This window comes from Rhinocladiella mackenziei, assembly GCF_000835555.1.
Source record: "Rhinocladiella mackenziei CBS 650.93 unplaced genomic scaffold supercont1.1, whole genome shotgun sequence".
NCBI lineage: Eukaryota > Fungi > Ascomycota > Eurotiomycetes > Chaetothyriales > Herpotrichiellaceae > Rhinocladiella > Rhinocladiella mackenziei.
Genome location: NW_013550604.1, coordinates 3,030,734 through 3,055,706, shown reverse-complemented (window position 1 = coordinate 3,055,706; position 24,973 = coordinate 3,030,734). Strand labels below are relative to the sequence as shown.

The 24,973-nt window shown below is 50.3% G+C and overlaps 10 protein-coding genes across 10 annotated transcripts; 5 read left to right on the top strand and 5 right to left on the bottom strand.

The window, feature by feature from the left end:
• Positions 1-441: 441 nt before the first annotated feature.
• On the top strand, positions 442-958 carry Z518_01067 (uncharacterized protein; the record flags this gene model as incomplete). Its single annotated transcript, XM_013421668.1, has 2 exons — positions 442-462; positions 509-958. 2 exons carry the CDS (start codon positions 442-444, stop codon positions 956-958), a joined length of 471 nt encoding a protein of 156 aa, XP_013277122.1.
• Positions 959-2,176: 1,218 nt separating this feature from the next.
• Positions 2,177-3,244, bottom strand: Z518_01066 (uncharacterized protein; the record flags this gene model as incomplete). The annotated part of the gene is made up of 3 exons (XM_013421667.1): positions 2,177-2,839; positions 2,892-2,965; positions 3,019-3,244. 3 exons carry the CDS (start codon positions 3,242-3,244, stop codon positions 2,177-2,179), a joined length of 963 nt encoding a protein of 320 aa, XP_013277121.1.
• Positions 3,245-3,950: 706 nt separating this feature from the next.
• Positions 3,951-6,450, bottom strand: Z518_01065 (uncharacterized protein; the record flags this gene model as incomplete). The annotated part of the gene is made up of 2 exons (XM_013421666.1): positions 3,951-5,999; positions 6,052-6,450. 2 exons carry the CDS (start codon positions 6,448-6,450, stop codon positions 3,951-3,953), a joined length of 2,448 nt encoding a protein of 815 aa, XP_013277120.1.
• An 888-nt stretch (positions 6,451-7,338) lies between these two features.
• Positions 7,339-8,850, top strand: Z518_01064 (uncharacterized protein; the record flags this gene model as incomplete). The annotated part of the gene is made up of 1 exon (XM_013421665.1): positions 7,339-8,850. The coding sequence occupies one exon, from the start codon at positions 7,339-7,341 to the stop codon at positions 8,848-8,850; it is 1,512 nt and encodes a 503-aa protein (XP_013277119.1).
• Positions 8,851-9,331: 481 nt separating this feature from the next.
• On the top strand, positions 9,332-10,597 carry Z518_01063 (uncharacterized protein; the record flags this gene model as incomplete). Its single annotated transcript, XM_013421664.1, has 2 exons — positions 9,332-9,409; positions 9,467-10,597. 2 exons carry the CDS (start codon positions 9,332-9,334, stop codon positions 10,595-10,597), a joined length of 1,209 nt encoding a protein of 402 aa, XP_013277118.1.
• Positions 10,598-11,930: 1,333 nt separating this feature from the next.
• On the top strand, positions 11,931-12,665 carry Z518_01062 (uncharacterized protein; the record flags this gene model as incomplete). The annotated part of the gene is made up of 2 exons (XM_013421663.1): positions 11,931-12,096; positions 12,163-12,665. The coding sequence occupies 2 exons, from the start codon at positions 11,931-11,933 to the stop codon at positions 12,663-12,665; spliced, it is 669 nt and encodes a 222-aa protein (XP_013277117.1).
• A 4,196-nt stretch (positions 12,666-16,861) lies between these two features.
• Z518_01061 (uncharacterized protein) lies at positions 16,862-17,591 on the top strand (the record flags this gene model as incomplete). The annotated part of the gene is made up of 3 exons (XM_013421662.1): positions 16,862-17,104; positions 17,159-17,293; positions 17,343-17,591. 3 exons carry the CDS (start codon positions 16,862-16,864, stop codon positions 17,589-17,591), a joined length of 627 nt encoding a protein of 208 aa, XP_013277116.1.
• A 561-nt stretch (positions 17,592-18,152) lies between these two features.
• Z518_01060 (uncharacterized protein) lies at positions 18,153-19,031 on the bottom strand (the record flags this gene model as incomplete). The annotated part of the gene is made up of 1 exon (XM_013421661.1): positions 18,153-19,031. The coding sequence occupies one exon, from the start codon at positions 19,029-19,031 to the stop codon at positions 18,153-18,155; it is 879 nt and encodes a 292-aa protein (XP_013277115.1).
• Positions 19,032-20,870: 1,839 nt separating this feature from the next.
• Positions 20,871-22,040, bottom strand: Z518_01059 (uncharacterized protein; the record flags this gene model as incomplete). Its single annotated transcript, XM_013421660.1, has 1 exon — positions 20,871-22,040. The coding sequence occupies one exon, from the start codon at positions 22,038-22,040 to the stop codon at positions 20,871-20,873; it is 1,170 nt and encodes a 389-aa protein (XP_013277114.1).
• Positions 22,041-22,718: 678 nt separating this feature from the next.
• Z518_01058 (uncharacterized protein) lies at positions 22,719-23,689 on the bottom strand (the record flags this gene model as incomplete). Its single annotated transcript, XM_013421659.1, has 3 exons — positions 22,719-22,958; positions 23,018-23,521; positions 23,573-23,689. 3 exons carry the CDS (start codon positions 23,687-23,689, stop codon positions 22,719-22,721), a joined length of 861 nt encoding a protein of 286 aa, XP_013277113.1.
• Between the last annotated feature and the right edge of the window lie 1,284 nt (positions 23,690-24,973).

Genomic DNA, 24,973 nt, shown 5'->3' with positions numbered 1-24,973 from the left:
TGTGTTGGCCGACACGATAGCCCTAAGTGTGGTGGTTTCATCTCCCAGGAGAGACTGAGGGCCGGATCAGAAGGGGAGTCTGATCACGAGGCCAGCAATGGAAGTTTTATAAACGATTATCGAGCCAATCACTCTTCGGGGGAAGGTTGTCTTTTGCGTAGCAACTCTAACAATTCGCCGTAGCGCGTTCGGCCGGACATCGCAAACGCTTCTGTGCATGACCTTTCGAAGATTGATAGTTCTTATCGGCAGAGGGCAGCTTGGTGAATACCATTCCTTACGACCGTGCCCATTGTCTTGCACCTTTAAACCCCTGCCAACCGCGTTTGAAAGTCGCTTGCATGGTATTTAAGCACAAAGGTTCACGACTCTCGGATCTCTTCTCGTTCATTCGAGGAATACGCTCAAGTTCCAAACCGTGAAGCTTGATAGACGACTAGTATGGGTTTCACAACGGGCTTCGTAAGTCAACCAAATTCCGAAAGATGCTCATTCTCACTACGAATAGCTCGGAGGCGTGACTTTAACGTATTCGCTGCTCTACATCTCCCTTTATATCCACCGCGCCAACCGCAATGTCCAGCGAACCCTACTGTCACAACAAGCCACTCTCTTGAATTCTGTTGTCGAACCTCTCCCGCCCCTACCGGATCCACCAGCATATGAGATCCGAAGAGCTGGGTTGACAGAAGAACTTAAGGACCGCTGGAATCGTGAGGTCGAGAAGCTCGTTCGCAACTTCCAGGAAATAAACTGGACGCAGAAGCGGGAGTTGTATGAAGACCGGATAGCCGCTGTGTGGGCCAGGTTAAGATCATTGGAATCCGCTCAGAAACTGGAGTCCGGGGCCAAAGAGCTCGAGCAGAAGGTCAAGGACACAGTCAACAGTGGCGCTGAAGCGGCGGAAAAGGCGAAGGGGAAAGTCGAAAGCAAACCAAGACTACTGGAATTGAAATGAATGGCCTTCAAACCTCACACATCTCCACTCCCCTCACCACGGCTCAACGGCATGTATAAGGATCTAGGGTCTCCAGTTGAACATGAGATCTAGTCTCTTGAGCTGCGAGCTCTTCACATTCCCAAGACGATCATCGACACTACTAAGCATTCATGAATTAGGGGAAGAGATTTCGAACGTCCGAATCCCTCTCGACGATGCCACCCAAGGGTCCCCCGGAGGCCCGGTAATTTGGACTCGATTGAGTCCAAGATAGGCCACCCGGTAACCCTGGAGAGTTGGAGCAGAACACCCCAAGACAAGAAGCTCGATCCAACGAGGCAGCTTTACACCACGTCCACTACAGGAATAATCGGTAACGTCAGCGGACGCAATATTCTAAATTCTCTCAGGGTTTTCCAGAGCTGCTGCTCACTTTCCCTATGACGGAAAAGGTTGGCGTCTGAGCATCTGCTCCCAGACTCTCTTCAGTTACTCCTCGAGGAGTTCCAGGCATTGGCCCAGACAGTTCTCTGGGAGCCGTGGGAGGACCAGAGTAAGGTATGGACTGTTGGCATATGAGGTCTCAATGTCATTGATTAATATCTCAATCAAACGACTTCTGATATTCGTCCTGCATTGACCTGTCCATTCAAAAACCTTCTATCGACTTGTCTTTCTACACTACTTAGCCGCCAGATATTTTCAAATTGCTCAACGATATGCGCTGAGAGGACGACGTATTCCATTATTAGAAAACGATTGTTTCCCATCACGGGACCGTCATTTGATAGCTTTAACCATCTTTTTGGCTCTAGCAAAGTGTCTTGGTACGGGTTTCCAGACAAATTTGGAAAACCGGGTACCGCGGCCGGGTCGCACTACTAAGAGAGGCGCCGTATGAGACCGTGTGATAGCAAATTTTCATTTCCATTCCAATGAGGTCCTAGCTTTTCGATTCGTTCGAAGAAAGAAGAGTGAGAAACGTACAAAAGAACTCCTGAAACACCTTTGCATGCTTGCCCTATTCCCTTCGCATTTCTGAATTTATCACATTTCCCTTTGGGTCATCCTTTAGCACATCATTCTCGTGCTTGCATTTGCAATCGTCCATCGTTCGTTGTCGTCATCGTCGTCGTATTTGCTCAGTCCAACCGGACGTGTTAAACACGACCGGTTTTCCTCGCTCCAGAAATGGCTTTTCTTCGCTCCACCGTAACATCCGACTAAGGCTCAATGTTATGATGAGGAAGCAGAAATAGAAGTCTCATTTGCTCTTTGGAGGCTCTTCTCCAATTCCTTCACCCTTGCCCGGAGAACCTCATTCTCACGCTTAACGGCCTCAAGCTCTGCACGCTGAAGGGCAGCCTCCTCATACCTCGCGGCCGCGACGGCAGCGCTGGAACTTGGACTCCGAGGAAAGGCAGACGAAGGCGCAGAGTCTGCTGCAGATGTCGTCAAGTTCAGCGCATTTGAAGATACAGAGCTCCGATGTGGATATGCATAAGCACTCTGGCTCATGTGCGGTGATGAGGTGATAGAACTCGAACGGAAGCCTGACGCGGACGTGGAATTTTGACGACTTACGTCTGGTCGGGTGATTTCCATACTAGGGCGACTGCTTGCCTGGACGCTTTGATCTCGAGGTGCGGCGACACCGGAGACACTGGTATTGGCAGCATTGGCAAGACTGTCCCGAATGGATCGCGCGGAGCGTGTGGACAAGTTCGAAGAAGATCGATGACGACGCGCAGTGATTGGGATGATTGTTGCAGCAGTACCAGTCGTGGACATATACGGGTCATTGGAAGAGAAGAAATGGTCGGATGTGGACGAGGTTGTAGAAGCAACGGATGCTGTCTGGGCACGCAGAGCAGATAGTTCGCGTGTAAGACGATTGACCTAAGTCCACGTTAGCCTCAGCACCCCATTCCTATTAGCTGACCGTGCTCACAATGCTCTCTTGTTCTTTCTCTAATTCCAAGTGTAATTCCGCTGCAGTGAGAGGCCGAGGGTGTCTAATGGGCCCTATTTAGGTCAATCAGCAAAGGCTCGTGGAAGACCGGTTCCTCTCGACTGACCTGGTCCAACGCCAACCCCGGTATTGTCCATCATTGTAGCCTGTGCAGGCCGAGGCGAGCTCGGTAAACTGTTGTTCTGGGGAAGAGGAGGGGGTAGCATTTGTGTCGAAGTTCGTCTCGATGCAGCCTGCGAAGAACTCGGTGCGGGAGCGGGGAGTGTGCCGGAAGGTGGTGGGTTTGAGGTGCCTCGAGGTGATCTTGGAACAGAATTCAAGTCTGGGGCCATTTTACCCTGATTTCGTACACTGCAAAGGGCGTGAATACCGAAGTGTAGAGAAGGTGAGAGGACAAAGCTGGCGAGTGTTCTAGAGGCAGGCCATGGGAAAAGAAATCCAAACGTCAGTCAGTTTCCAGCGGCCGCGTGCGAAAGGAGTATATCAAGAGGAGCGTCTCAGCGGTCCTGTCTATATAGGGGACCGGAAGGAATCAACTCAGACGAGGGTATCGTAGTGTTTGGGCGAGAATAACAGGTTGCAGTACTTGGTTGTCAAGTGGTCGTGGCCACCTGAAATGTCGCGTCGCCCTCAGCCAATCACAGCTCCCGGCCTAAGCATTTCCTTGCGGCGTTTCCAAGATTCCAGACACAAGCAGATCTCGAACTCCAACTGGGCGATAGCATGAATACTCTTTTAAATCTGCCAAATTTCTATCTCTTGGTAATGCAATCCACTTGGGTTTCTTCCTGCCACCTCCGGTCCGAAACCCTCTGAAGCTATGCCCTTCAGTCATCATTTGGGAAGGGTTATTGACAAAATCCACCAGACCAACATCCATGTACGTCGCACCAAAATTCCAACGATCTATAGTTGCAACAAAAGAGACAGCTCTCAACAGCTTTGGCCGCATTCGCTTTCCCTGCCATCAAAGCCATTCGACAGGTCTGCCGACCATCCCTGATTCCTCCCTGCCAGCAAGACTGCGTGTTTCCAGTTTCAGACATTGGACACCGCTGCAGAAGTTTCGACGACAGTTTTCCCTTTCCTCATACTTGGATCCTCCTCGGTTTCCTTTTTGGAGTCCGAATCAGATGCCCCACTGGGACTCATATCTTCAGGCTCTGCGCATTCTCCACCTTTTGCTGAAGAAAACTGGCCCTGGATATTCTCGAGAGAGCTGGGAGAGTGATCTCGGTCGGCATTTTCGACATGTGTACTATCTTCTCCTTTCTCATCTTCGCCGATCATTGCAGCAAGACTCCTGAAATTGAACATCGGCTCCAGACTTCCTGGCGGTGGCGTTCCTGTGCCAGGAAACGTGGCCGCCGGGCCCGATTCGACAAATGAAGACGAAGTTGATGATGCATTGGACATTTGTCGGAGATGAGACCGACGAAATGGTTCAGCCGAAGCAGGGATTGGGATGGAAGACGCCAAAGATTCTTGACTCGTGCCAGAAAGTGATAAAGCGGGGATGTAGGATGGTCGAGGGGTCTCGTCTTCAATCTTCGTTCCTTCCGCGGGAGGAGTTTCGCTGCGCTCGACACCCTTGCCCTTATCTGTGGTGGAGTCGTCGTCTAAACCTAGAGAGAGGTTGCTCTGGGATCTTTCCATCAGACTGCTCGATCCGTCACCATTGCTGATGTTGGAGTTCATGGTAAGAGGACTGTTCTTACGAGCAGCCTTTTCTGCCTTCTTATTCTCCTTTTCTTTCTTCTTTGCTTCTTTGCGTGCTTCCTTTTCTTCTTTCTTGCGACGTTCTTCTTCCGAGGCTAGGCTCAACCGAATAGCCTCCATCATCATCATGTCTTCCAAATCGTCCATACGACTCCTTCGAGAACTGCTGCCACGTGGGGGAGGGAGGAAAGGGTTCCGAGAGTCTACAGTTGATTGTTCCTGTTGACGAGCGGCATGTCTCTCTGCCAGCATTGCAAGAGCGCTCAGGTTTGCGCTCGGTCCGTTCTCCGCGCCTTCTAACGTGGGACGTCTAAGCATACTTCGTCGGGCGAAAGTTGTAAAAGCTCGAGACTCGGGACCCTGACCGTTCATAAGATATGCTGCAGTGTGTAATGCCGTAGCCGCTGCAGATCGTCGAGCAGCATGCGCCCGTGCTGCTGCCAGCTTTGTCGCCCAGTCTGGGCGGATCTTGTCTGTGGTAATGACCTCGGGGGCATTTGCAGAAAGGGAGGTCCCACGCCTTCGGCCAGGGCCCGGAGACAAGTTCCCTGAAGAAAGTGAGGTCTGTGAGGACATTGCTGACATGGCTTGATATGGTTGAGATCCAGCACCGTACGTGAGGCCTCGGCGGAACGGTGGCGGTGTGTATGTGATACCAAAATCTGGGGTTTTGCAATACGGACATGTTGCAATCTCAGAAACAAGTAGGCCCTCTGCTTGCGCTTCACGCTCAGCTTCGGAAATGGGAGGAGCATTAGGATCTGGCTGCTCATGTTCTGGAGGATGTGGATCTGGTCGTTTTATTTGTACAAAACATTCCGAACAGATCGGCTGTTCGCAACACCTCGTCGTGTTTAGGTATGGAGGATAGTACAGGAAGCAGATCGGGCATTCCGAAGCATCCTTGTATAGATAAACTTCAATCGGCTGTCCGTTGACAAATGGGTCCGGAGGTAACTGAAATTCTCGAGGTGCCATCTCGGCCTGAGAATTACCTCGCGAGGACGTAGTTAGAGATGCTAATGTTTTGGCGCGGCTCCTAAAGATGTTGGTGTTTGGCGAACCAGAGGGTGGTGGTGATGCCGGTGAAGGAAGCGGTAGAGAGTTCGGAGCAGGCGAAAGCGGAGCTGAACTGTCCGACTGGAATGATTGTGACCTTGGCCCAATGGGGATTGTAAGATTTTTAAGAGAAGCTTCCTTGGTCTTATCCGACAGTGGATTTTTGGTGAGCCGGTATTCGAGTTCCGGAGGCACCTCGTCCGCTGGAGGGATCGCCATACCTCTGGCAGCCGCCATGAGTTGATGTTCTGCCCATGAGTCTGAGAAATCGTTCAAGCCTCTCCAAAATGGAGCCAGCCGGCGCTCGATCTATTATCAATCGTCAGTCTAATGTCTGTCTGCGACACTTAGAAGCACTCACCATAAGTTGTCGAACAATTGCTTTGCTAAAATCTTCAGGACCAACGTAGACGCCCTGGGTTACAAGGTAACCGCCATCGACATGTTCCTCTCTCATACTACGTTCACGCTCCTTAATCCTTGCCGCTCGTTCTTTCTCCGCCTTCCTTGCCTCTCTCTCCTGTTTGGTCTCTCGCCTTGTTTCGAGCGAGGAAGCATCCGGATCACTATTTCCGCCAATGCCGAGAAAAGAGAAATCAGGTCGACTCCCTCTCCGCTGTCGAGACGAATACAAAGGCCGTAGAGAAGACTCGGAGCCATTGGATTGTCCGTCTTGTCGAGAGGCTGCGCTGGCGCTGCCACCGACTCTAGAGCCAGAAGAGCCCTGCCCACGTGCTTCTTTGGTCTGCGAATTTCCCATTTTGACTGTATCTCTGGGTGACTGAGCAACCTCCCACTGCTTGTCCACACCAGCACTGCGTTATCATCGCCACATTTTATGTCTACCTTGTTTTCCCGGCGACAAGCATGGAAGGCCTAGGCCGAAATACAGATGCGTTCGTATTCGAGGGCGGCGATCGTCGAAGTTCCCTGGGGAGCCAAAGGTGGTCTCCGGGTTTAGCGGAGTGTTTCACTAGATGAGAGAATGACAAGTCAGGATAGAAGTCGGTGGCAGCTACACCAAAAGGGAAGAAGTAAAGATGTAAATGATGTAAACTCTTGTGGAGTGATCTCACATAACAGTCCATGCGAGGGCGGTGGATGGGGATTGACGTACGCAATGATGCAGCAGCAAAGACAACGGAGGACAAGAGCAGCCCGCAGGAAGCCGCCAAGTTTCCTGCCGATTTAACCTCAGCACTTTACCTGTCGCTGGATTCCCGGTGGGTGTGAGGGTGTTGGAGAGCAGGACACTGGCACAGATCATGGCCTGTTGTCATCCGGACTTCATAACTTGACTTGAACGATAAGTTAACGATACGGAGTGGGCGACCCACCTTTGGCCTCTACTAAGTAGTAACAACACCTGTCCAAGCTTGCTTAGTTTCGCTGTGAGGGTTGCCGCCCTTGCCGATGCTAAGGATACCGTTCCTCTTAGGTGGTAAGTGCCCCGCGTGCCGATGTTGAAGCGTCAAGCCGGCAGACCAGACCCATTTGCAGCACCCCTCCACGCCTAGACCGCCCCCAGCTTGGTTAACAGCAAAAAGTTGACGTTTTTGCCCTGAAGACATCCCAGCCGTACTAATAGGCGCCAAAGGAAATCATCGTGGCCGACTCTCCAGCACCTCCGTTCTGAGATGACTTCGTTATGACCGGTGGATTTATGCGACTGCACATAACCCCTTTTTCTCCCGACTTACTTCATGCCGTGGTCGGCCCAAACCTACTCAGTACAGTCTCGAACATATCCTATCACACGATCCAAACGTTTCCAGAAAACAACTACGGCTACCTGGAACTCCCAACGATGGAAGCAGAGAAGGTCAAGAAGAAACTCCATGGCACCATATTGAAGGGTAAGAAGATGAAGATTGAAGAGGCGCGACCTAAGAAGCGCAGGCGTGTTGAAGAGGCCGTGGAAGAACCTGCAAAAGATGGAACTATCACGGGAGCAAAGAAAACCAAGAAGGATCGCAATGTCATTTCAGGACACGAGCTGCCCTTGGATCGCAAAGTAAAGCGCGGCTGGACCGAGTCGAGCTCCACGATATCTGGCAAAATGAGCAAAGGCAAGAAGCCGTCTTCGACCTCAAAATTTTCGGACAAGAATGAGCTCTTGTTTCGGACGAAATTACTTCCAAATAAGGCCGAACCTGTGTCAGCAGCCAGAAAAGGCAAGGGCAAAAAGAAAAAGAGCAATGATGAGTACGTGGTGCACGAATTTGAGAAGTCAACAATTCAACCATCCTTTCTCAGAGAAGACGTTGGATGGTGTATCAAGGGAAATCTCGAATATGTTGAGGGGCAAGGATGGATTGATGAGACCGGCCGGACTGTTGAGAAGGAGAGCGAGCGCATTCTGAAGAAACGTGAGGCAATGAAATCGGCAAACAATACCAATCGACAAGAAGCAAAGCATCCCGATCAAGACTGCGGCGTGTCCACATCATCCAATGATGACGATGATGAAGAGAAAAGTGATCAAGACCTACAAGAGACTAGGCTCCCCCCCGCTGAGGCGGATGATGAAACGAGCAGCTCTGGCTCCAGTTCGGATTCTCCATCCGACTCAAAGTCAGATGTGGAGACAGGGGCAAGTGCATCAGAAAGGGATAGAGCCTATTCAGCTTCTGCAAGCGACGACAAACCGAATAGAGAACCAGATGTTCATCCTTTAGAGGCTCTCTTCAAGAAGCCGAGCAAACCGACCTCACAGGACATCGCAAAACCGACCCTGGAAGTAACGACATCATTCTCGTTCTTTGAGTCTGGGAACAATGATGATATCGATGAAGACACTAGTATTCCAGGCACGCCCTTCAGTTCCCAGGACCTACGCATGAGAGGACTGCGAAGCGCTGCACCCACACCTGATACAGCGCATCCGAGCCGATTCAACGGCTATGGCAGTTCGTGTCTGCCAGGAGATGACGAACTGGAAGAAGATGGTCACGATCAGGACGCAGAAGCAGCTCCCAGTGACCAATCTAAAGGGTACCAACCGCTCAGTGAGACGCCATCTCGGAAGCAAAGCGAATTCGAGAAGAAGTTCTGGGAGAATCGAGCAGACAACAATCGAGCCTGGAAGTTGAGGAGGCGGACTGTGTTGAAGGAGAAAAGACAACGCCAGAACAAGTCGCAAAGGCCAAAGAACTGGTAGCTGGTGATTCGGCTCCAGTGTAGCCAGGTATTACCGCGCACTCACCACAGACGTAAAAAGATTGTGTCGGCCTCTTTAGTGACTAACCTCAATTCCAGATGGGCCCCGAGGCTGATAATGCTCTCAAGGCTTGTGGCTTTACTGGCCAGCTATCTTACATTACCTTGGCGGCGGCTTCCTTTAGTCTTAGTAATTTAGCCGCGTGGAATCCTGAATTTGTGGCAGCCTGTTAACCAAATGCCGATCCCTTCTTGTCGCGTTGTCTACAATCTCGAGAACTTACCCTGATTTTTTTTTGTTGCGTGCGCTCAGACTTACGCTCTGAAAGCACTTGACAAAGCCCATAAGTATTAGGGCCTTTTCCCTACTCAACCGGATCCTCGAGTCATCATCTCCACCTCCGAGATCCCGCCGGCTGTCATGAGAACCCACATTGTTCCAGGTTTATAATTGCCGACTATACCGCAACATCCTTCCTCTCATGCCGCCAAAGAATCAACGACGCTCTCATACGAAATCAAAGAACGGTTGCAGTCAATGCAAGGTTCGTCGCATCAAGGTCGGCCTGCCATAAATCCGCTGGCTCTTCACTTGAGATGCTGACGTCCATCGACAGTGCAACGAGCATCACCCAATATGCAACAACTGTGAACGTCGCCAAATATTTTGCGATTTCTCGCTATCTCCTGGTGCCAGTGGATCCCCCAACAATACCTCCGATGGTCGCCAGCAGTCTGGCCAGCCAACATCCGTGCACGGAGGGCAGTGCACGCCATCCCAACACATGCTCGATCCCTTCCAGCAACCGGACCTCCTCAGTACCAAGGAGACAACTGATCTCGATATAACTGACCTGAAGTTGATGCACCATTTCACCAGTGTCGTCGCAACGGACCTGGCCAGTGGCCAAACGCCCGAGGCGCGCGCGCTGTGGCAGATTCATGCTGTAAAACTAGGGTTCAAGCATCATTTTCTGCTCAGAGGCATTTTGGCCGTATCAGCTTTCCATTTGGGGTATATTCATCCTGAAAGAAAAGTCGAATATGAACTGATTGGGACCGCTCATCAAGGGATTGGCCTGACAGAGTTTCAAGATACATTGACGCATGTGGATGAAACCAATTGTCACGCACTCTTCGCCTTCTCCTGTCTACTGATTGTTCTTGCATTCGCGTCAAGCACCAAAGACAAACCTAAGGACTTCAACACGGATGTGCTCCACTGGTTCTACCTGCTCCGAGGAGCAAACTCTGTGCTCAATATGCATTCCGAAACGATCCGATGTAGCTTCCTCAAACCTTTGTTAGACGAAATGGCACACGTTGAGACCACCGCAGCCTACGGATTCCCAGACATCGATCAAATCACAAAACTATTCCGGATTTGCAGTTCTGTGGAGCATGACAAAGAAATTGCTCAAGCGTACGACCTTGCTATCCATTCCCTACTCAGCACGTTCATTCAAGCCTCTCTACTTAAGACTCGCGGCGATGGCACAATCCTGGCCACGTTTGTGTGGCCGCTCAATCTCTCGCCCAAGTTTCTTGACCTCCTGGGCGAAAAGCAACCCGAGGCGATGATCATTCTAGCACATTACTGCGTTCTCATATATTGGGGCGAGTCCACCGATTCGAACGATACGTGGTTTATCAACGGATGGGCCCACTATATGCTCGATACGATCAAAGAATCGATCCCTGAAGCCTGGCAGGAGCATTTGGAATGGCCGAACACGATGATCACGTGAGCAGACGATATGAAGAGAGTAGAGATTGCTTCGCCTTGAATTCAACTTCTCCATCAATTGGAAACAAGCCAAATCTGCGTCCCTGAGATGAGAGAGGGGGAAAGATTCGCTTCAACGAATGATTGACGTACACCTTGATGTAACATATGCTGGAAAAATTGGGTTTTTGCAGTAATGGGTTCTGAATAGCTGGGGGCTTCGTTGACAGGCGTTGTTCGAGTTGGAGGAGTCCAAGAGAACAAACACTGAGGTCGTGTCCCTGAAGGGCACGAAGGATGGAATTAAAAGAATATTTAATTCGTGTAATTGGGTCTGAGAAGGGGTCAAGCGGGTTGATTGGTATACAAGTCATCCCCTTCTGTATCTTGGAGAGTGCAGCCGCTTCCGGACGACTCATTCCTCCAGGAGCACACAGCGGCCAAGAACTCTGGATCTGCTGTGAAGTGGCTGGAGGCAGAAGGTTTCATGCAGGCAGGGAGGAAGGGATTTCCGTTGGCGCGTAACTCTTCTGTGAAAGAGCTCAAGACCCATTGATGGTATTGTAAAGAATCCCCTAAAAAATCCATCAAGAACCCTCAGCTCGAAACCAGACACCGGGTGTATGCATCTAGATACCACTTCTTGAAGATGAACTGTGGTTCACACTTGTCGATAACTTGATGCAGTCTTTCGTATGGGAAAAAGCTTCTACCGTTCCGACCCCTCGAGCCTCAACGAAGAAAAGCCATACGCACGTGATCACGTATGTGGCCCTGCCGCTTGCGTCGTCAAAATGGCCCGTGCGCAGGTTCCTCTCCCATTTCCTCTCCATCAAAACTGGTTCCGTACCATCATGCGCAAGCCATCCTCCGTCTGTTGCTCCTCTCCCAATTCCAGTTCACCTGAAAATGATATTCTGACGAGACTCTCCGCGACGTCCCAGCCATACATACACCACTATCAAATGAGGATTTGGACAGCACCGAGCAAACACGCAACCCTCAGTGGAGCAACTCTGAAACAACTCAACACCTGAAGCGCCCCCTTTGTCATGGCCATGCTTCAACCATCACCAACTATGGCCCCTGACACTGGCTTGACCCTCCTTTTGCCTGCGTTGTGTTACTTTCTCTCTTCTTCTCCGTTTCTTTGGGTGTTTCATTCTCTTTTCTCATCTCTTTGTCATTCCCTTCGCTGGCCTCCTCACGCTCGACCAGATCGAGCACGAACAGCAGTGTCTTGTCGAGCAGGTCTCGTCCTTTCACTTCTTGAACACATATAGACGTTTCCTCGAATCGAAAAATACCACCAGCTGCAACCCGTTCGCATAGCAGTCTACCCCAAAAATCCAGTGATGGCGAACAAAATCCTCCTCGTCTTCATCGGCTTCGATATTCTCTTCCTCCTCTGCGCCGGCCTGCACCTCTTCCTTCCACTCTACACTGAAGCCAGCATCAAAAATAACACCAACGTGAGCAATATCGCACAGAATCTTCTTCTTGACCATTGCCCGCTGACAGGTAAACTGGACCCCATATCTCCCCTCTTTTATTCTGCCTACGATGTACTAACAAACCGTGTCAAAGCGAGCGAGGCCAACTCGGTGATCATGTTCATCACTTTCCTCCTCTCCGTTCCGGCCTTCTTCATGAAATCCAACCGAACCTACCTCAAACTTCATGCCTGTGGTGTCATCCTTGCAGCACTTTTGACCCTCGGTATTGGGCTCGCCATCTGGTTTTCCACGTTGGAAACACACAAGAACCTCGCCCCGATCTGGAATAAGCAGACCCCTCAAATCCAGACCATGCTTCAAGCCAAATTCCAATGCTGTGGCTATGATAACCCGGCCCTCTTTGTCAGGGACCAAACCTGCACCAGCGCCGCGACCGCCGCACGCTTGGGTCCTTGCATGACTCCTTTCGGCACGTACGCGAATCAGTTCCTTGACGTCGTCTTCACAGCCTTATTCGGTGTCGTGGCTGTCGATATGATATTGTTGCTCGCTGGCCTGTGCTTGATTAAGGACCGTAAGGAGAAAGAGCGATACAGACTGATCGATGAGAAGAGGGGCTATGGCCCAATTTGAGAAGGTAGAGTGGCCAGACGCAATTCGGAGTTGATTGAGATGGGGGTTGGAAAGCATTTATGAGAAGGGGAAGGACGTATGTTTCCGAAGAGTGGGAGTAACATTCATTTTCCTTTTCACGGATTGGGGCGATTTGTGTACTATACAAGGGTTGGTCACGGAAAGATGTGTGTTGGAGCGTAGTGGTTTGTTTTCAGACTGAACTGAGAAGGGGGTGTTTTTGGGGTCTTCCGTCCCATCGGTGACTCTATCTGGAGTAGTAGAGTGCGAGAGGAGTTGAATGGGTTGGATACCAAGATTACGATAAGACAGACAGAACAGATATGATCAATGCAGTATACAAATCACCAAGCACGCTCATTCACTTTACATAAGTCCATGTATCGATTTAACGTGGGAATAATTCAGGTCCTCTACCACGTCCATCCCGACTACATTAAAGAGATATCGACCTGATCTATCCCACTAAGTCAGCATTTATCCTAAAACCCGTTCGTTCCTCGTTTGGTCTTCAGACTCTACAAATGAGCTGACTGCCACTCAAATCCCCCAGCACCAGCACAGGGCACCAGCGCCAGCACGGATGCGAAGGATCGTTAACTTACAACTAAACATACGAGATCCGTGTGGGGTAGTCAAGGTTCAATGGTGATCATGATCTCTTAGATCAGCGCTACACAGCACTGCATCTGGCCCGGGTTGTCGACATCATTATGATCATAAATCCATCACTATTCCCAATCTCGGCGCCACATGGCTAGAGCTTTTGAATAGCTTCCTTCTGAGATTTTGTTCCATTTCCTTCTTCTTCCCCCTTTTTTTCCCCCCCTTTTTTGCTATGTCTGCACGTTTGCGAGAAAGGATGGTAAAAGGACTAGAGCAATGATACAGTTTTGATGACATTTCTTAGACAGGGAGCTTCGATGCGCTATCGATAGGATACCGTCTCACACAGACATCCATTGATCTATCTTGAGGTGGAAGGTCACAGAGTTATTGAACCCAGCTCTCGAAGGCGATGGCATAATATTTCACCTCTCTAGACGGCAGCCACGAACCGGGACATCTCATTGAATGTAAATAACATCAGTGGAATCGTTAAGATCTACAAAGACGGCCTAGACATTGGTCACCCCATGTTCCAGAAGTATTGGCTTCGCATTGGCTTCGCATTGACCCGTCATCTTTCCCCGGACTCTACCTTCGACTGTCCCGATCGTTGCAACAGCACATCCCAACCTGCCGGGTACCAAAGAAAGGTTTCTTTCATTTTTGGGATTTGTGTGAATTTGCAATCGAGGCGACTCGACGTGCAAGAATATGATGTTCTTTCGGAATCTTCAATTTCCAATCCGGTAGGATACTGTAAGGAGTGGTATAACGACAAGTCCAAGGACAAGAATGCACCACCACGATTGGCACTGATGATTCCAGGCTATGTCGATCCCTGAAAAGGCACTGATAAAATCGAGCATGACTTGGCTTTTGCAGACGCTGAAACTCAAACGGTTGGCACCAACGATGTTGGTGAAACATTTCCTCCGGCCTTTTTCCACATGCATCGAACGAAATTAAAGTCTTTAGATGGACTCCTGGATTCGGCGGCATTAGCATTGACGAGTGCGAGAGTGAGATCGATTTGCGACAATCGATTGGGAGGTTGGTATAGTTACCGGTGCTCCAAAGCCGGAGTAAAATCAACTGGTCAAGTCAACAGATATCTACCTCAAACTGCAGTGGCGGGAATAATAATGCCATGTGCATGGGTTTGCGCCCTAGGGACGTTGAGGACAAATCTGAGTGAAGAGTCTTGGAAAAGTACATCAAAAGAAAGAAGAGCTCTTCAGCTTAAAATTCAGTGCAGAGAGGTCGATTGAAGTTGGTCAAGAAAGCGGATGAGAGCGCTCGCGACAGACCTTGGAATTGGCAAGGAAAGATATTGCTCCATGATGCATACTGCACATGCATTCATGATATAACGAGGGCTGGGTCAGTTGACATGTATTGACTTGTTTGCTCAAATTTTTAACCGGTAATCGAAAGGCCACAGAGCAATTGTGGTTGTTCAGTCATGAAACAGTGCCAGCAACTCCAAGTATGGGGAGGGAATCGAGAGGTATTCTGTAGACATGACAATGTAGATACCAAATGAGAAGTGTCGATATCATGTTTCCGACATGCATGCTTACTATGTTCTCACAGTAAGTATGCTATGGTTCCCATGAATCCCAGTGGCTATAAGGAGGTCCGAAGGAAGTGTTGGAAGCTGAAGGAGCTGTGGCTGTGATGATTCAGCCGATTTAGGTGGTTTTGCTAATCGGGAGCTAGCACTTGGGAGTGCGCCAGGAAGTAAGCCTCTGACCGGAGGATTTGGGCGGATGGGATCGAGGGGAGAGAGAGGGTTTTGAGGAGGTGTGTGAAGGTAGCTGGGCGTAAGGTGAGATGATGAAGACAGCAAGTAGAGAACAATACCCGTTCACAAAGGTAGCACAGAATACGCGGATTCAGTTTTCAGTAATTTCGAGGAACACATGCAAGAGATCGGTGGGGGGAAACTTGCGACAAAACAAATTGGGTGGGGAATAGATTGTAAGCCAAAGGATGTACCGAGCAATAACGGTTGGTATGAACTACTGGCATCAGTAACTAGCAGCACTAGCCCTGGCGGGCTCAATAAGCTAATAGCGCGGAGCATGGGAGTTAGCTGCTAACTTAGTCTGTCCAGAATTGTGCGCGGTGGATCTGACTGGATAGGAGAATCACTGGCCACTTAGCAGCAGCTATGAGCGGTGCTGGTAACTCCGGAGAGTCGGGGAAAAGAATGATCCGCCAGGCAAACGGGCCAATGGTACTGCTGTCGACCCCGTGCTTGTGCTTCGCTATTTCCAGCTGTGCATAAGGTGTGCCAGTGGCAGCCCACCCCAAACCCACCTTGCTGTCCACTGTGCCCAGAGCCCTCAGTCTTTAAAAGGCAAGCAGCTGCCGCTATGCCCTTTCCGACTCCCTTTCCTCTCTCGTCCACTGTCACTGTCCACATTCCACATCCACTGCAACTGAGCCTCTGTTGTTTGCTGTTCAACGCCCCATACATACCACTTCAATTGCTACCTTGCGACGGTGCAGACACTTTCTTCCTGCGTGTTCCAGGCTGGGGGATTCTTGTTCTGGGTTATCCGGGACGGTATGTTCTATCAATTCCCGTCTTTCATTGTTTGCTCTTTTCCTCTTCCATCCAAGGCGAGCGAGGATCATCCTTTTGCACCATGCCCAAAGCATCGATTCTTATACGGGAGACCCGACAAAGACTTGAGAGAACACGAGCGACTCGCCTTGACCCGAATTGGTTCTTTTGACAGCGGGGAGTGTCCTTGATCGCATTTCTCGTCCAACCATTCCAGAGTCTCACCGCGAAGGAGGCGAGACTCGAGGATTGGAGCCACAGAATGCGCAACGCGCCAAGCCACTCGTCCCCGCCACTGCCCTCTGCCTTGCTGGATTTTTTATTTGCGTGATCGGTCGTTGTGGTTGCACTGCCTGCTTTCCCCCCCACCCCCCTCGATCAGAAACATCGCACACCACTCACTTTCATTTTTTTCCCTCCCCGTTCAGCCGGAAGGCTCCCTCCTCTTTTGGCTCCTCGTCTCTCGCCTCTGGCCTCCAGAAATCAAGGCCCAAGGTCCCTACCACCGCCAAACCCTTTTCTTTTCCTTCTCAGTCCATACTTTACAGAAAGTGGTTACTTTCTTTGTATCCCAAAACCCACTTCCCTATCCCTTTGCAGTTTGACTGTTGCACATCCCATCATCCACAAAGCTTGATCCCACTCCAATCCTCTCTGTGCCTGTCATTTCCCAGGTTCCTCTAGTCTGTTCTATCGCGCATTTGTACTTGGCCTGTACGTGCCCGTGACACGCTTCACTTCTTTCTCCTATCCAATCCTGTCCGTGTCGGCGCACATCATCACTTGTACTCTCTGTCTTGTATCATTCACTCTTTTGCCTAATGCCCTACATTCACTAACATTCCCGCACACCAGTCCATCACACCAATCGCGGTTGATCCTCCAAAACCTTCTTGATCCGACCCATTCTCAAAAGGTGCGCCGACCGTCCACTGACTTCCTCTTTCGTCTATTGACACTTTACTTCTTTAGGTAGACAACTTGTCAGACTCGGTTGATTCCAAAAGAACACAAGATGGCGGACATCACCGATCCTTCGGCGGGCCTTGAACATCCTTCTCCCGGCGACGACCTCACCGGCAATGGTGTCGATTCTCGGGGAACCAAGCGACCAAGAACGTCCATGGCCGGTGACGATGATGACGATGATGATGAGAAGGGAGGACGAGAACGCAGAAAGATTGAGATCAAGTTCATTCAAGACAAATCACGTCGCCACATCACATTCTCCAAGAGAAAGGCTGGCATCATGAAGAAGGTCCGCGACATCTGGCCATCACGAAAAGCGATCTCATATTGACTCTTTACGCAGGCATACGAGCTCTCTGTCCTTACTGGAACCCAAGTCCTTCTGTTGGTCGTCTCTGAAACTGGTCTCGTCTACACCTTCACCACTCCCAAGCTCCAACCTCTGGTCACCAAGGCCGAGGGCAAGAATCTGATCCAGGTTGGTATCTACACCACGTGGACATTCGCCTTCACTAACCAACCACCAGGCATGCTTGAATGCTCCGGAACCTTCCGGGAATGAGAATGGTGTCGATGCTCCTGATGACGTTGCTTCCCCTGACGATGTTCCTGCCATGCCTCCCGCCGCCACGGGAATTCCTCGACCTGCTGCACACGGTGGCTACATGACTCAAGAACAACAACATCAAGCCATGTACTATCAACAATTGCAACAACAGAACCAGAGTGGCCAGTACGCTGGTATGCCTCAAATGCCCCAACATCAACGTGCATGATGAATGGAACCCTTCTCCACACGACGATACCCACAACCTGTGATTGTTAGCTCTCAAACGGTTGGCCACACTCTTGACAGCGAGGCGTCCCCATTGTCAATGGTTGGTATTTCCCAAGTGAGATGCATCTCTCCACCTCTCTTCAAGGTGTGACTCCTCTCAGATCGATTGGCGTTCTCGAACTTTCTCAAACCATCGTCCAACACCGAAGTCACTTATCAGAATATACTTGCCTCAAGTGTAGCTTCTAGTTCAGGCTCCAACCTCACTTGTTTTCCTTGTATGATTTCAATACCAAAGATTGGGTGGGGACCGCAGAGGGGCAAAAGACACCTGGGAGTCGGAGGAATGGTGTGCAAACCATGACCATGACCCTGTCATGTTTTTACAGGCACAGAAAATGTCCGAAAAAATTCAAACCGTGTTGAACATCTGCCAGTGTGTTGGTGACGCCGGCTTCTTGATATGAATCTGTACCCTATCTTGGATCCATGAACGAAACGAGATTACACAAAATTTTTCCTGTCCATTGAACTCGCTCCGTCACCATTTTATATTTCTTTACAACTTACTGCCCACCCATCGCGGAGCTCGTTTCTCCACAAAAGCTCTGACACCTTCGCGGATGTTCTCTCCCTCGTTGAGTCTCTTCCCAAAAATCTCCACAAGAGCCGACGATCCATGCTCAGCTGAACCGTCCTCCCAGCCCAGGACCACGCCGGCACGGCTGATAATGACGCTGTCCGGACTGTTGGCACAGATCTGCTCCGCATAATCCAGTGCCGTTTTAACCACAGGCCTATCTAGAATCTCCGCATTGACTGGAGCGTCGTCGGTAACGGCATTGACCATTCCCCATTCCCTCGCCTCGTCTGCACTGACATTCCTCCCCGTCAATGCCATCTCCATAGCCCGAGGTCGTCCCAACGTCCTCACGATTCTCGGCAAGGCCCCTGCGATAGCCACCACCCCTCTTTTGACCTCGGGCAGACTGAACAGAGCCCCTTTGGCCGCGACCACCAAGTCCATATTCGCAACCATCTCCATGCCTCCACCAAAGGCCAACCCGTTAATTGCGCCGATGACAGGTTTCTTCCCACTACGCCGACTCACAGCTCCAAATCCACTTGCCGGCATGACTCGTTGGCCTTGTCCACCTTTAGCAACCCGGGCGTTCGATTCGTTCCATTCTTTCAAATCCGCGCCTGCGCAGAAGGCTCGTCCCATTCCCGTGATCACACAGCAGCGTAAGCTAGGTTCGTTGTCATACCATGAGAACAAAGCGTCGAGGGCCCAGTGCATAGAGGTCGACAGGCAGTTGAGCCCGCGTGGGTTATTCAGGACGATCAGGAGGATAGATGGGGTGGGGAACAGGATGATTGTATTCGGCGTTTCGGGCGGTGGAGTTCTGAGACTTGATGGAGGTGTTGAAGAGGACATTTTCTGAGGAAAGACGTAGGATTGGAATCAGAGGGACGTAGATGGATGGTTTGTTTTTGCTTCGAAAATAAGACCTGGGTCGAGGATCGCTGAAGACCAAAGTCCTGTTGTTAAATATTTCTATATTATTTTCCCCCCTATCTTGTCAAGGTCAATTCCAATTGAAATTCATCTTTTCAGAAAGGAACGGACGAGGTTCGGGTTGAAAGTCGATCTTGACATTATATGTACAGTAAGCTCCTTCAGTTTTCTTCAGCCGAGGTTATCGTTCAAATTGGGGGAAATAAATATTACGGCCCAGGGCACAGCTTCGGGCCAGGCTTCTCCGACCCCAATCGATGATACTGAAACCCAATATGAGAGAGAACATGGGCTCGAGAATCCGATCGGATCATTTTGAAGAAGCTCCACTTCCACCTGTCACCGGTTGGTAGACCATTTTGGATACATGACATCCCCAGCCTCCCTTTTTCCTTAGTCACGATCTTCTTCAATGCCTCGCCGGCACACAACACGTCCTCGTCACCCTAGACGTCCACGAGCACGTCCCCTCCCCATGTGGCCCAGGCGGTGGCATCATGACGACTACACCCCCATACATCATCTCATCCACAGCAAATCTGGCCGCGGCTTATACGACGCGCTCGACGTTGACGATCGTTATCCCTTTGCCTGGCTCGACGCTGGCGACCGCTAAGGCAAGAAGAACCCATTCAACCGACGTTGTGTGGACGAAGTGCGGTGTCAATACGTTTGTGCGGATGTTGAGGCTCGGTGTCGTGTGATGGACGCTTCTGAATAGGCCGCCCACGCCGACTGGAAATTATTTATCAGTACCTGACCTCAAGAGAGACCTTTGTTAGGTATGTTCTTTCTTGTTCGAGCAGGGGAATGAGAGTGAGAGTAGGAATGGGAATTGGAATCCCTTGACCTGAAGTGGAATAGACAAGGAAGGGTAACGAAGAGCACAAGTCAACTCACATTTCGATACCTGACGGTCCGGCACATTAAGAAACGAGATGGTCAAACTGATAAGCATAAGCGACTTCGTCTTCGACTTCGGCTCGCTCTCTTTCCTCTCTTTGGCGCCCAGCTCCATCTCCTTCCTATCCCTATTTTACCAAACTCATATACCACAGCGCAAGATACATACACACGATCATACACGGCTAGGAAATTCACATCGATACCCCCATAGCCTTGAGGGAAAAGAGATTAATTGTGTCAGTCATGATGTTGATGACTTGAAATTTCCAGTTTTCAAGTTCTTGTTTAAACAACAAAGATCAGTTGCGGAGATGTTTAAGCAGACCAACGTGGACTCAGCTCCAAACAAAACACAACACAGCTTGGTCCACGGGTTTTTGGCAGGGCCTTCTATCTCCCGGTCGTCCTGTTTTGAATATGTCCAAAACCAAGTCCGTCCTGTCTCTCCGCATCAGTATCGAAGCCATGTTGGCCGACATTGTGACAAACTAAGGTCGAGTTCAGTGAAAACGGCACCGGGACACGGGGAAGTGGGAAGTGAAACAAAAGCCCATAGAGGCATCTTGGACAATCCTGAGAAAAGACGGGAAGACAAGTTCATTGGTTGCAGAAACGGAATGTCGGTGGAGAATTCTTGTAAAATGAAGCAATTGAAGGCTTTTGGAGCCATCAAATTTCCGGGACACTAGTGCCTGTCAAGTCTATCTCAGTTGAAGTGAGGCCGTATAGAATCGAGTAAGGTAAAACAGGCCCATAGTCAATCACTCGTGCTGTTCACCCCTCATGAAACGAAAAGAGTCCTCGTGTCTCATGACGGTCGTGACGCTTTATTCGGTCGTTTTCCCCTCCCACCTATTTCTTCTCGCTCTGAACTAGCTTCACCTTCTCCAAGATCTTTGGGTACAGAGGGTGGCTAGGTTCGAGGCCAGTGAGCTTGATGGTTGCATCCTCTGGTGACATGGTGCTCATTATTTGAGCCAATTCCTTGCTCTCCTCATCACCTTCAACATTCTGGAATCGAAGAGCCATCTCGACCCCGCGAACGAGAGCGGTGACATCGTATCCACGTTCAGCCAATTGGGCGGCCGGTCCGATGAAGCGTTCCTTGCGACCAAGTTTTCGGAGAGGTGCACGGGCAACACGAACCGGAACATCCTCAAGATGAGGGTTGGAGATACGAGAGATAATAGTGTCAACGTATTTCTGTTGCTCCTCAGCTGTGATGCCATGTTTACCGCTGATGAGGTGAGCAGTCTCTTCGAGAGCCTCGTGAACCTCTTGTCTGATTTCAGGATCAGCCATAGCGTCGTGAATGGTCTTCAGACCCTTGTAGTAGCCGAAGTAGGCAGCCGTGGCGTGGCTCGTGTTGACCGTGAAGAGCTTGCGCTCGATATAAGGCTCGAGATCTTCGACCCAGTGGATACCTTGGATGTCCGGGTGTCCTGACTTGAAGCCCGTGGTCTCGACACACCATTCGTAGAAGCTCTCGATGAGGACGTCAAGGTTGGCATGTGGAGGCTGGGTTGGAACAATTCTGTCAATGGCAGAATTGCCAAACTCGGCTCTGGACTCGAGATCCTTGAGGATGTCAGGCTTCATGTTCTTCTCGTCAATGATGAGAGCCTTCAGTGCATCGGTGGCGTTGATCATGTTCTCACAAGCAATGACGGCAAGCGGCTTGGACTTGGTTCTGGCAGTAATACCGTCGGCAATTGGTTTGGCGATGAATTTGAGAATGGAAGGACCAACAGCACAAGTAACGACATCGGCGTCAGCAATGCATTGGATCACTTCGTCCATCTTGTACTTGGAGTTGATGGCCCGGTAGTTTGTAATGATCTTGCTTCTCTCCCCCTCCTCACCGACTTCGGTGATCTTGTATGACTTGGATGAATTGATGCGGTCGATGAGGTCGTCAACGACGTCCACAAAGATGACTTCGTAGCCACTCTCATGAAGAAGCTCGGCGATGAAGCCACGGCCGATGTTGCCGCCGCCGAAGTGGACGGCGGTGCCAGGCATGATGAAGGGACGGTGTTGTTGAGGAAATATACCAAGTTGCGCAGTTCAGAGTTGACTGTGAGAAGTCAGTGAAGCTGGTCTCGGAGGGAACACGAAGACTATCGGTAACGATCGCGTCTCGTTGGGCAGAATTTCGGCGAGAGGATTGAGCCCACGAAAGGGAACCGGAGATAGACATACCGTGAGGGTGGACCGTGAGTTTCAGAGCTATGAGATATGAGCTGTGTTTGGGTACGCAGGATCAGAAGGTAAAAGGGGAAGTGCGGTCAACAAAAAGACTCAGATCGAAAGGCCCAACGGCTTGCCCCGCGTGCCGTCAAAACTCGGGAGGAAAAACACAGATGGCACCGTGATTGGACAGACTGACCCAGTCTAGCCTGGTATGGCAATAGTCGGCCTCTAACTGTGACCTGGGCTCCGCAGCTTGGCATAAATCGGGCGAAGATCTGGTATTGTTACGTCATACCATAAACTAGAATGGACCTGGAGATACGTAGCGAAGTACCAACAGAAGAAATTCAATGCATCTTTCTCAGTAGTGGTTGTTAGCGCAGTCTCGGGTTCCAGTCATGGATATCATATAGCATAGCAAATACCAAGCAAGCCTCCTCGCTTACAATTACCCCAATCCATGGTGGTACATCGCAATCAGTATTCAAACCAGCCCATACACCCCTTTCAATACCCTCCTTTCTCGCCATATTGCTGGCTTCTCCGTCGTCCTGCACAAAACTGTACCAGAGATACAGTGGCTGCCAGAAGCATAAGACCTGTTGCTGCCCAAGTCATCCCCAGGAATTTGTCTCCCATCTCCGCCGCAATTCCAATATCATCCCCATATTTGTTGATGGCATCCACGGCTTTTACCACGATTGCTGTAGAAATGGCAGATCCTATTCCAATTGCAAGGAAAGCCAGCTTCAACGAGCATGGTCAGTAAATTTTGCGTTCCCAATGTGCTTATGGCAGTGACTCACCACGTCGATCCCGACATTGATCAAAGCCGTCAAGCGTCTTTCGTTGAGAACTCCCCAAACTGCCGTAAACATTCCAATACCAGCACATGCCGTGCCGATGATATAGAAGACAATCGTCGCCATACTGGCCACTTTGACTGCGTTCTCCGCGTCTCGAATCTCATCTGGCCAATGTATATCTTCCAATGTGATTCCATCAGGAAGGTGTTCTTCAACGGTCTTCGTCGGCTCAAAATGGAAGGACAGACTGGAGTTGGAGCACTCGGTGATGTTTTGGTGAGGGTCTTCTGCCGTGGCATTAGGTGCGTAAGAACCCTGACAGAAGTTCATCAAATGCACGTTGAAGAAATCGGGCAGGTCCAAAGCCTCTGCAATGTCTGAAGTCGCGTCGTTGAGAAGATCGTTGATGTCGTCTTGGATGTCATTGACCAGACTGTCGAACAAGCCACCATCACCATCAGTGGTATTGAATAGACTTGTGTGACCAATTCGAGAGATATTGAGCTGCCGCTTTGTCAGTCGAGGAGTCGTTTGATCTCCCGGGGTGTATCTCACCGTCATCAAATCGGCATCTTGTAGGAAGGACTTGCTCGTACCGGCAAGCAGGCAAAGGAGAGACAAGACAAATGCCGTAATGGCGCAACCCAAGGTTAGAATGGACGACAACCGCATATCGGATGGATATGTAGAGTGGAATTGAAAAGCGAATGTTCGCAGAGAGGTCGGGTCAATACCAGCGAACTGGAGGGCGAGGCTTTGGGTCCGGGATTGGTATCGATTGAATAAGATGAGTAGGTGTCAGGAAAGAGGAGTGGGTAAAGCGCACATTAAATGTAGCAATGTCGAACAAAGCGGAGGAAATCCTCAAGTCACTCACCTTTGGATGTTTGACCTGCTTCAAACCGGGCCTTGTCAACAGTGTCTCTGATCGAATGTGTGGCCAGAATGGCTGGGGGGTGAGCGAGGCAGGGGTTTTCGCTTCACCATCAGTGGCTCTCTGTGGCTGTCGTGCCACCAAAACCAGTCAAAGGGGCAAGCCTCTAACCATGTCTGGCACCCGCGGGTCATTTCTGGGCGCCTCTAAGCGCCACTCAAGGTCTCCAAAAACACCCGGGCACCTTGGATTTAAACATCTCAGCCACACCCCGATCGTCGCCACGCACACTCACTGGTACACGCTTAGGGTGGTCAACGTCATAGCTTTCGTACTTTCGGTGCTAACGTCCAACTTTCCCAACGGCCCTGAGCAAGCTGAAGCTGCTTACATGGTATGCAACCAGCTCCGAATTCCATCCAAGACCTGCTCCCGTAGATCTTGCGTGGGCTACGGTTGCTAGGGTGCATAAACCTCCTTTCAGGTACGCAATCGTCTCTTCGAAACAACTTCGCCGGCTTCTTGGTAGTAGTCACGTGCATGGGGATTATTGAAACATTCTTCGGCGGTTACACTGAGGCCGAGAATCCTGAAGCGCTTTCTCAAATTCTAACACGTTTTGCAGTGGGCCATGAAATCGTCTTTCTGGCTTCCTCATGGGCTGCTATTTTCTCTGTATTGACCGACCCGAACCTGTTCTGCCCTCTGGGACCAAATGACCGTGGAGCAACTCCCCTGACTCGCTGCGACTCCTCCACAATGGACATAGTGTTCCTTGTCCCTTATCCATGACCAAATGTGGTCTTTCTGCTCCCAAGTTGAAGTGACTTTCTTTGTCTTCGTCCTCGGCGTCGATTCTTGTGACTGTATGTCTCCGCCGAATAAGGAATATATGCCAGCATGAACTTTGGAGACGGTGTATGATATTTGACTTAATCATGTCGAAGCTGGATTCAGGGAGACTTTTTGTTCCGGAAGGATGGAGGTTGTAACTCCGTAATCCCTCGAATACAATATTTGGAGCGGTGCGACATCGTCGAAAACCACTCTCTGAAATGAAGCAAACGCTTCTCCACAAGCGG